Raw genomic sequence first — 10,756 nt, 5'->3', positions numbered from 1 at the left:
ACCTGGAACAGTGGGTGCTTCTGCACCACCTCCTGGCCCAGCCTGCTCTCCGCAGTACCCAGCAGCCCCTGCTTTGGCCCTTTCACTTGGTGTGGTTTCCCAGTTTGGACGGCCAGAGACCCCTCTGCAAGCGCCTACAGCCTGGGCCTGCCAAAGGCTTCTATGTGCGGCAGAGCCCAGTGTCAGTGCCTTTCTTAGCTCAAGCCTCATTAATCAGATGGTTCTCTGCCTGCTTGCTAGGTAAGAACTTGGAACGCACTGCTCTGAGCTGCCCTATTCTCCAAAAACTTACACAGACCCCACAACCACTCATTCCCACCTGAGCACAGCATCCTTCCTCATTCTCCAGCCTCCAGGCCAAAGTATACCTGGACCATTTCCTCCCTGTGCTGGTCCCACAGTGCCCCTGCAGGTCACCACCGAAACCTTGGCTCTCTGTGACTGCAGGCTTACAAGAGCCATTCTCTCCTACAGATACCTGGAGCAGGTCCCCAAGAAGCCAAGACTAAAGCCAATGTCTGTTTGAAAGCTCTGAGAGGGACCTATTGGGAAAGAGGCAGGCCAAAGCCAGGAGAGGGACCTATTGGGAAAGAGGTTTCAGAGTTTGGTCTTGTCATCCCTAACTCATCTGAGACCCCAAATGCCTGTCTTAGTGTAACGTGCAGCCCAGGCAACCTTGAATTTCTAAAAGGGTTAAGTGCTTGTGAGGTTTCTGCTAGGGCTGGCCCCAAGGCTTTGGCACCCACCTCGTTTCCTTAAATGCTGAAAGGGAGGGAGAAAGGAAATCAACACACCCTCGGCCTGTTCTGCATTCCTCATGTCGACAGAGTAAATTGTAATTCAGGAGAGCTAAGAGAGCATCGCTTCTAGTGCTCGGGGCTGGGACTGGAGCTGAGGGCTGGGGCTCGGGACTGGGGGCTCCATTGGTGGTGGAGGGGCTGGGGACTTAGGACTCAGGACGGAGGGATCAGAGGTTGGGGTTTAAGCTCAGGGCTCGGGGCTGGACTCGGTGCTGAAGGAGGGTTACCAGCTCGGGTCGCCACAAAATGACGTCAGAGCCCTGCGTTCCCACGCCGCGCCTGCGCAGGACCCGGCGCTGGGCCTAAGGGGCGCGAGAAGACCGCTCCACTACGCAGACGCGGCCACGCCCCCTCACCTGGAGGCCAATGGACTCGCAGGACCCGCCCCTGACGACGCGGGCCCCGCCCCCTGGAGACGCACCGCGGCGGAGCCCTATCCTCCAGGGTAGCCGGCAGGTCCAGGGCCCGGCTTGGTGGCTGGGATCCCGGCCACCCATCGCCATGAAGCTAACGCGCCAGATGGTTCTGTCCCGGGCCAAGGCCTCGGAGCTGCATAGCGTGAAAAAGCTCAACTGCTGGTGAGGCCCAGAAGCCGGGGGCCTCCCCGCTGCCTACACCCCTGCCCTGGAATGGTGACCCCTGTCTGCCACGCCCTGCCCGCGATTGGGGGCTCCCCCTCGGAACCTCCCCCTTAGAATGGGGCACTCCGCCTGGCACCTCCGCCCTGGGTTGGGGCTTCCCCGCTCGGCACCTCCGCGGTGGGATGGGGCTCCCGGCCCGACAGGTCTGTTGTGCGGCGGGGCCGAGAAGGGCCTCTTAAGGAGCAGGGGGACGAGGGAGCCTCCAGCCTTCAGGCCTCCTTGTCCCAGACTGGCCTTCCGGGTCCCAAGGGCCCACAGCCTCTGGGAGGGGCTGCCACAAGCTCAGGTGGCATTGGCTAAGGTCATTCCAGAATTCTCACACCCACACACCCCACCCTTCCCAGTGGTGGTGTTTCAGACCCAGGCTCCAAACCTGCTATCCTTGCTGGAAACAATTAGAATTACCTAGAGAACTATTATGAGGCTTTTCCATAGCTTTGGTGGGACAGCTGGCTCCCTCTGTGGACGGTCTGGTTTCTGACATGGCCAGTCATTGGGAACCAAGTATACTAACAAGGTGGGAGATTAAGGTGATTAAAGCCATTTCTAGGAACCCTAAATGGCTAGAGCATCGGCCTGGGGACTGAAGGGTCCCAGATTCGATTCTGGTCAAGGGCATGTGCCTTTGTTGCAGGCACATCCCCAGTAGGGAGTGTGCAGGAAGCAGCTGATCGATGTTTCTAACTCTCTATCCCTCTCCTTCCTCTGTAAAAAATCAATATAATATATATATTTTTTTTTTAAAAAAAAAAACATTTCTAGGAGAAAGTAAGAAAATTGAGACTCTTCAGCAATGATTTAGCAGTCCTTTCTGTAACTGAGGCCTCTGGGAGAAGAGCTGTCCCCAGGTGACTCACTGGAAGTTGACGGTATAGGTTTTGTGGGGTCAAGCTCCAAGGGAGGGGGGTCTGCCTGGGCCACGACAGGACCAGAAGCGCTTCATGAACTCCTGAAAGCGGTACAGTGTTCCCCAGGGACTCCGAGGGAGGCTTCACACGTGACTGTGAACTGGACGGTGCAGGTGGGAGTAGGACGCTCAGTCCAGAGCAGACCTTCCTCCCGCTGGTGCCAGGAAACTGACCGCAGTGTGGGGGCTCTGCTTGCTCATTGAAAAGCTCTTCTGGCTCTGGCACATGTGCGACTTTGGCCACCACATCCCGTCACTCCTTTTCAATAGTGCATGTCCTCGCTCTGCACGGGGCGGTCAGACTTTTCTTTAAGCAGGGAGAAACAACAACTGGACTTCAGGCTTCCTAAAGCGTTTCCTAAATTGCTTGATTAGCCTTTGAACTTGGCCTCTTACGAAGACGCCCTTGTTTGTTTACATCGCGAGAGAAATGGTCCTCTGCCACAGCCTTGAGAGGGAGTCGAACTTGCGTCCTGCCAATGGGACAGCCTCCACGGCTCCTCCCGCGGAGAAGCTGCCCTCAGGCTCCGGGTCTGTGCCCTGTGGTTTTGTTGACAATCCACCATGAGACGAGTTTTGACACCTTTGTCAGTTGGCTGGGCAAGCTTTTACTCTGTCATTGAAATCATGGGATCTTAACCCTTGTAAGCATTTACTGTTAAATTTTGGAGTTATTTATAATTTTTTAATTAACCTTGAACAAAATTAACATACATATATCTTTTCTTTCCCCAGGGGCAGCCGCCTCACAGATGTAAGTATTCAACGCCGATCCCCGATCCCAGAGTTGTAGCCTTTTTCCACAAGGGAATTCTTAAGCTGCCGAACTGCACTGCTCACCTCCGGCTGTAGCCAGGTGCTTTGTTCACTTAGCAGTTGTTGTAAGGCAGAACCACTAATAAAAAGTAGCATTCTCTAGCATCCTTTAAACATCTGAGAGGCTCCTGCGTCCATGCGGGTCTCACAGAAGAGGGAGCAGGTCCCAGGGCAGTCCTGCTCGGACCTAGGGAAGAATACAGGGCCGGGGGTCCCTGTGGGCTCCTGGACTTCACGTCACCTCGGAGGAGGTTCCTCACTTCAGCTTCTGCTCCTGGGCACGTCCAGCTTCACGCTCCCCCACCAATGGCAGGAGAGATGGGGTGGGGGTGGGGGTGGGGGTGAGGGCAGTACACAGAGCTGAGTGAGCTGTGAGTCTGTGAATAGATTTCTTCTTTTCTTTCTCACCCCTAGAACGAATGCCCTAACTTGCACAGAGTTTGAGTGCCAGTCATTCCGTTCTTATCTACTCTTGTAACTTGAACCGTGCCTTTCCTTAAAAACAAAGCTTGAATGTTGCTGAGCCATTGGGATGTCCAGAAAAGCTGATTCCACCTCGGGCAATAGCTAAAGAGCTGCATATTTAGTAGAAAGTACATACACACACACTTACACACACACACACACACACATACACACACACACACACGCGCGCGCACATGAAACCCATCACCATTGCAGCAGAAGATAAATCCGATGCACTCTGAAGCATCCTGACCAGACCATGAACTTGCTGTGGTCAGGGACCATCTGGCTTCATGCCCAGTGAATGGCAGACACTTAGACACTTGGCGGCTGCACCACTCAACAAGCTTGATGGACCCGCCTGAGCCTCTTGCTGCCCTTTCCCACTGAATCAACAGTGTGGATACCATCGAGATCCCGTTTTTTAATTCTGACTCCTTTTTGGGCCGGGGTGTTGGTGAGAAGGGGTGTCAGTACTTTTCCTGTGGGTCAGGGACAGCAAGAAGGAAGGTTCTCTGTCCATCTCCCTGCTGTCCTTGGAGGGCTTCTAAAGTTCAGACTGCTCTGTCTTGGCTTCCGGCGGTGTTCGGTGGCAAGGCTGTTTGAAAGCTTGAGAGAGAACACGTTTCTCCTCCAGAGAAACATCTAGGCTGCAGGGGGGGAGAGGGGGACACACACACACACACACACACACACACACGCAGAACCCACGTGCTCTCGCTTCGTTGGTGTCAGGTGAGGGGAAGGCCACTCTACGTAGGCCCTGGAGGTGGGGTTGGCTGTACCTCCAATCTGTTGGGCTGCTAGACGTGATGCCACGAGGCCAGGGCCAGCAGGGCTTGCAGCCGCCTTCTCTTCCTCCCTAGATCTCCATTTGCCGGGAGATGCCCAGCCTGGAAGTGATCACGCTCAGGTACCGGAATGCCTGCTGTCACTCTGAGTCACGGGGGCTTGAAAGAGGCGGGAAACACAGATGACCCGAAAACCCCAGGAAACTATGGGAGGGCCGCTGGCTCCTTGGCTCCACCTGAGCTCCACCCTCCTTTCTGGCTTCCCCCTTGCTGCGCCCCTGCCCACCCTCTCTGCAGGTCAGTGGGTACAGCCCCCCAGTGATGAGCAGCCACCCCCACGGAGGCCACATCTGGCCCCAACAGCCCCCAGCGCCCCAGCCTTTTCTGACGCAGTTCCATCTCTGCTGGGAACTTGGCCTGTTTCTCTGAATCACGTGCTCTGTCATCGATGACATACCTCGTTTTTGTATCCTTGGGGTTTTAACGGACTAAGGAAGCCCCACGTGAACCAGATTCTGTCATTGGGGTTCCAGGCAGCTGGGGAGCTTGGAGGATGTGCCCCAAATGCCCCCCTGGGGCCCAGTGCTGCAGCTAGTGCTGGGGATCCCTGCTGCTCGATGCTGGAGTGCTTTCTGCAGGTCCCCCTGTGTAAACCTGACAGGGAAGACAGACTCCCCCTCTATGGCAGTTCAGAAGGTTCTGGAACTATAGGCCCTGGGTCCATGCAGGCTCATGTGACTTAACTTCCTGATCACAGGACTGGCCACGCTATTTGTCCCTCCCTTGCCCTTTGCGCCGTCCTCGGTCACCTGGTGGATGACTGTGCTGCCCACTGCCCTCACGGCTCCCCATCCCTGGCCCAAGCCTCTTTGGTTGGTGCCTTCTCTGGGATGAATGAGCGAATAATGGGCTACAGCTGTGCCCAGGCTAAGTCCCAGCTCTCCCACCTGGGGCAAGGTTCAGACCCCCCCCCCCCTGTGCCTCGGTTTCCCTCTCTGTAATACAAGATAACATCAGACAGATGCTCACGATGCTGTCTCTGTAGCGTCAACAGCGTGTCGACCCTGGAGCCCGTGAGCCGGTGCCAGCAGCTGAGCGAGCTTTACCTGCGGAGGAACCACATTGCCAGCCTGAGCGAGCTCTCCCACCTGAAGGGCCTGCCGCGCCTGCGGGTGCTGTGGCTGGCCGAGAACCCGTGCTGCGGCGCCGACCCCCACCTCTACCGCATGACCGTGCTGCGCAACCTGCCCAACCTGCAGAAGCTGGACAACCAGGGTGGGTGTCCACGCCGAGCACGCCCCAGCGGCCTCCCTCCTCCGCCCTTCCTGCAAAACCCTGCCCTCCCCGGGCCTCCCAGGCACCTCCTCCTCTGGAGTTCCCCAGAAGGACCCCTGGGCTTGTCCCTGTGACCCATTATGGGGTGCAGCCCCACATGCAGAGCCAGGATCTCCGGTGAACCTCACACAACTCGGCTGCCTCACTGCCGACACGCACTGGGTTGCCTCACACTCACCCACATATGTGTGAAGTGCCTCAGCATAAATGAGAGGTCTGGGTGGGGCTGCTGGTGTCACTGCTGGCCCACGGGGACCCACGGTGGGAATGCCCCTGAGCTCCCCGCTTTGGCTCACCTGCTGCTGCCTCTGCCTGCTGGGGTGTGAGCTCCAGAGCAAGCCTCTGCCCTGTGCCCACCCGTTCCGGGCCTGGGCCCCTTTCTGGGCTGTCCGCCTTCTCTGTGCTGGCTCCTAATCCTGTCTTATTTTCTCCCAGATGAACAATTTTAATATAAACTCCAGGGCAATTAAGTCAAATGGAATAAATGCTGTGGATGCTGTTCCCTTTTAAATTTTAATTTGAGGGTTTGTTTTAATGAGTATTTGCTTTTGGGAAGTGCTGAAAGTCAGGTTCAGAAGCAGCCACTGGCCATCTGCCATGTGTCCAGCTCATGCGCGGGCTGGGGCATGGCTGTCGGGGTGGACAGACAGACACCTCTTCTCTAAGGCAGACTGCTGCGTACGTGGCGTGGTGCGGGGCCTGCGTGTGTGCAGGACGGCCGCTCTGATGCTTTTCCTCTCCTTCGCCTCGAAGCTGTGACTGAGGAGGAGCTGTCCCGGGCATTGATGGAGGGAGAGGAGGTCACGGCCCCCAGCAGAGAGGACACGGGGAATGGCAGGCCCGAGCTGTCCTACGCCCTGAGTGCCATGAACGCCACTGCCGAGACCCAAGGGGATGCGCTGAGCTACAGCGAGGAGGAGGCGAGGTGCGCAGGGGGTCTGTCCAGTTCACCCTCTTGAGGAGAGTCAGCAGCCATGTCTCCCATCCCTGGGGAGGGAGGGGAGCGAATTGCCCTGGTGTTCTTTCTCACCTGCCCTCATGGCCCGGAGAATGCTCCAGGCACGGCGAGTGCATGCGCAGAGCCAGCCCTTCGCGGTGGCCTGGAGGTGGGACTCATGAAGGGATTAGTGGACACCGGGGCCAGCTGGTAGAGGGAATACCGGCTGGAGGGGCCTCCAGGGCAGCGGAGGGTCCCCGAGGACAGCGCGCTGATTGTCCTGGACGTTGTAGAGACGGTGGCTTCCAGGGCTGCCAGGCTCCGTGCACAGCAGACGAAGCACTGTCTCTCGCATCATTTGTGTTTAGTCCCCCCACCCTTGACCGGGGGCAGGAGCCTGGGTACAGCAGGGCAGCCCCCGGGGAATCCGAGAGACAAGGGTGTGGAGCACCTTCTCACCCTCCGGTCGGTGCTGCTGTCCCTCCAGAAGCGATGGCACGTGCTGGGCGTTTGGCTTCGTAATGGGGGGTGGGAGAGCCATTCCTAGGCGACTCTTCCTCACTTTGGCCTGGGCTCTGGGAACGGACTCTGCAGAAACGGACTGAGCTGCTCAGCCCTAACACATGTTGTCACCCCCCCTTCCTCCCCAGCATACGGGGACCGCTCGGCCTGAAGCCCCCTGCCCAGGACCGGTTTCCTTCCTTCCCACAGAGGGAGGCTGTGAGCAGCCACAAGAACAGGGTAAGTGTGATGGTGGCCATTGGCTGCCTCCGCCCAGGGTGTGGATTTGGTGGTGGGAGTGGGACGGGGGCTGGAGACACCACAGGGACTAACAAAGCCAGGCTCCAGGTGCGGGTCCGAGGTGGGGGCTCCATAGTCCCATCGTATCCTCTGAGCGCATTACCTCACGGCCATTCCCCCAGGCGTCTCCTAGGAGGAATCAGCTCACATAGTCCCCCGTGTGCTTTTATCCCCACACCTTCACAGCAGACGTGGCAGGGTTTCCCCGCTTGAAGGCAGGTAGAAACTGAGTGCAGGCACATTGACACACACATGCGCACACGTATTTGAGCACGTGTGACTGAGCCGCCCTTGGCTGCTTCTGATTCCTGCTCGACCACTGACCTGTTCCCCAAGGCAGGGAGCACCACCCCGGAACTGCAGCTGGGAACTTGGGCTGCCCGAGTCTCCATCTAGCCATGTGGCTGGTTGGTTGCATGGAAGGCCGATCCCCCATGACGTGGCATGCTGCTGGCCAGGGCCCTTGGGCACGTTATGGTGTGGGCATCCTGGCCTTGTCAGTGTGGCACTCAGCCAGTAACTCTGTGCCCCCAGAACAACGTCCTGACTGCCATCCTCCTGCTGCTTCGGGACTTGGACACGGAGGGGCTGGAGGCCGTGCACCAGACCGTGGTCAGCAGGCTGCAGGCTCTGCACAGACAGGAGCTGCAGGAGGACATGGAGTGACCCAGCGGGGACCCCGCACTGCGGGACCTTCTGCTGAAGTCCCAGTCTTCCCGAGCACCCGGAGGTGAGGCTGATGGCCACCGCCGCGGTCCCTGCCGGATCCTAGGCCGGGTCCCAGCACCAGCGGCTCGTCCTCAGGAAGCCCAGCCCGCCCTGGAAGGCCGCGCTTTCACTTGGGCAGCATCTGGAGAGGGCCGGAGGGGCATCAGGGCAGGCTGGGCAGACCCCGCGCCGTCGCCCTCCTGCGCGGGCCGCCCTTCTCCCTAATAAACCTTTCCCGAAGCCCGGCCTGGAAGCAGGTCTCCTGTGACAGGCCCAGCCTTGGCTTTCTTTGTGAAAGTGAGAGTGGTTTCCCGCAGACCGTCTCTGACTCTGTCGTGGGGAGCATTTCTGGGCTCAGGAGCCTTCCAGAATCATGGCCTCCCTGCAGACAGACGCCCTCCTCAGGGTCACATCAGCAGAGGGTTTGTGGGGACCCTGTGGACAGGCCTTGGAGGAACAGGCCTGTGCGTCTGCCTGGGGATCCAGGCGGGGCCACAGCAGGAGCGAGTAGGACGGCCTCTGGGAACTGCAGATATCTAACGCGTGTTCTTCTCTGGGGACAGGCCCTTCCCTGATGCTAAGTGTCCAGGGGGGCGGGATGATGCAGCCCGGGGGGCCTTCCTGGTGCCTCCAAAAGCTGAGGCCACTCAGTGGAAGGGGAGCAGTATGACCTCCTCCCACACCCCCGCCCCCGCCATTAGAGACAAGCCCGTTGAAACTAGTGGGCTGGAGAGGGAGACAGGCCCTTCCTTTGCCCTTCCCCACTTTGAGGAGGGACTGTCAGCATCCCTGAGAGCTGAGCCGCCAGCTTGTGTGAGAGCCACAAACCAGAAGCAGGAACCACGTGACAGCCAGCAAGGGCGGGACGGCGTCTGGAAGACGGCTCTCCTTGCCGAGGCTGCACCTGGGCCAGCTCCTTTCAAGCCGCTGGAGACCTCCAGACTAGGACTGGGGAGAGCAAGCAGAGGCGGTGCCTCCTCTGTGCTCTCCTGTAGTTTGTCGGGACCAGGGGTGAGCTCTGAGCAGTGGGAGGCGAGGGGACCCTGCGTGGGGTGTCTGGGAAGGTGGCTGCAGGCCCGTGCGTGTGCCTTCTGGTCATTAAGGGATGTTGCTCAATAAACCTGTGCCTTGGCTAGAACAGGCTGCTGTGGTTCTGTTGCATTAGACAGGCATCCTCAAACTTTTTAAAGTGGGGGCCAGATCACGGTCCCTCAGACAGCTGGAGGGCCGGACTATATGAACTACTAATTCCTACTGTAACACCTCGGCTGCGCTCACTGCCCAAAAAACCTGGTGGGCCGAATCAGACTCATCTGCGGGCCGCATGTGGCCCGCGGGCCGTAGTTTGAAGACCCCTGAATCATTAGAACATCCTCCTGTTCCCGCTCACACCAACGTCCTTCACACCCTGGTGCCTCACTCAGGGACCCTGGATTGGGACTCGTCGGGATGCACTGTCTGCCTCAGCCCTCGGCCCCTCGCCCTTCACCACCCCCCGCCATGGTCTACGCCAGAGCAGAGGCTGCCAGCTCACTGGGCCCACTCCCTGCCACCCGCGCTCTCTGCCTTTGGAGCCCTCGTGATGGACCGGGGCAGCACATTTACCCACGGCCTCGTCTTCAACAGGGCAGCCCCGCCCTGAATTCCCGAACCCTGAAAGCAGGGGTTTCGAGCCTAGCAGGCCTTGGCATACTCCCCACGGCCTGTTGGCTCCGTTAATGCAGGACAGGAGGCCCAGGAGGGCACGTCCAAGGCATAGCCCACACGGCAGGCAGAGCAGACCCGAGGCCCAGCTCCAGAAATGAGCGCTCGGGAGCTCTCAGGCTCTCGGACCAACGTGGCGAGGCTGGTGTGGCCCCGGCACAGGGCCGGTGCCCCCATGCACACTGCCCCCCTGGAGTGACGGAGGCCCCCACCAAGGCCTGTCAGTGCGTGAAGGCAGCTGGAGGGATGAAGGGCCCAACCTGGTCCCTAGAGCCACCCCCTCCCCCCACGGCCTGTGGGCCCCCAGGAAAGGGCCTCCCTACAAAACCTCACAGGTCCCAGCCCCTCATCCTGGTTATGTGGTTTTCTTTCTCCATCTTTTAGAGTTCTGCTACCCCTTAGCTTGCCAGTTAATACTCCCTGAGCGACTTTCAGACGCTCCTTCTATCTGTTCTGGGACTAGGCTCAGCACAAGTCCGTCTGCTCGGCCGCCATGTTATCTCCCTGCCCCCAGTCCCTCATCCTGAGTCTCTGCGGACACAGGGCAGGAGCACAGGCCGGAGCATCCCTGGACCAGGTGCCCAGACAGCCGCGGGGGGAGAAGACCTGGGCAGTGCAGTGAGCTCAGGAGTGACAGGTCCCGCCAAATCGTACTTCGGTGTCATCAGCTCATCTACCCCTCCCCCCAACCCCCCACCCTCCGGCGCCAGCCCCACACTGTGGATCAAGGCCCCGAACTGATGATCAGGCCACAGCTCATGGTGGTGGTGAAGTTTCTGGCTGTTTCCCCCTCCCATTGCCCGCCTCCACCAGGGTCTCCCAGCAACCTCCTATCAGCCACTGCCCCGGCC

At 59.0% G+C, this 10,756-nt stretch overlaps 1 protein-coding gene across 2 annotated transcripts; it reads left to right on the top strand.

The window, feature by feature from the left end:
* The first annotated feature begins 1,196 nt into the window (after positions 1–1,196).
* On the top strand, positions 1,197–9,339 carry CFAP410 (cilia and flagella associated protein 410). 2 transcript variants are annotated; one of them, XM_045585290.1, is made up of 8 exons: positions 1,239–1,378; positions 2,663–2,992; positions 3,084–3,102; positions 4,496–4,542; positions 5,466–5,695; positions 6,509–6,680; positions 7,343–7,433; positions 8,028–9,339. In XM_045585290.1, exons 4-8 carry the CDS (start codon positions 4,514–4,516, stop codon positions 8,157–8,159), a joined length of 654 nt encoding a protein of 217 aa, XP_045441246.1. In that variant the 5' UTR covers positions 1,239–1,378; positions 2,663–2,992; positions 3,084–3,102; positions 4,496–4,513; the 3' UTR covers positions 8,160–9,339. The 2 variants fall into 2 exon arrangements, with proteins under 2 accessions (XP_036301268.1, XP_045441246.1); XM_036445375.2 differs by lacking the exon at positions 2,663–2,992 and having other exon boundaries at positions 1,197–1,378.
* The last annotated feature ends 1,417 nt before the right edge of the window (positions 9,340–10,756 follow it).

Source organism: Pipistrellus kuhlii, unplaced genomic scaffold, assembly GCF_014108245.1.
Source record: "Pipistrellus kuhlii isolate mPipKuh1 unplaced genomic scaffold, mPipKuh1.p scaffold_m20_p_2, whole genome shotgun sequence".
NCBI classification, from domain to species: Eukaryota; Metazoa; Chordata; class Mammalia; order Chiroptera; family Vespertilionidae; genus Pipistrellus; species Pipistrellus kuhlii.
Note: the sequence above shows the minus strand (reverse complement) of the source record. Positions and strands in the feature narration are given on the sequence as shown.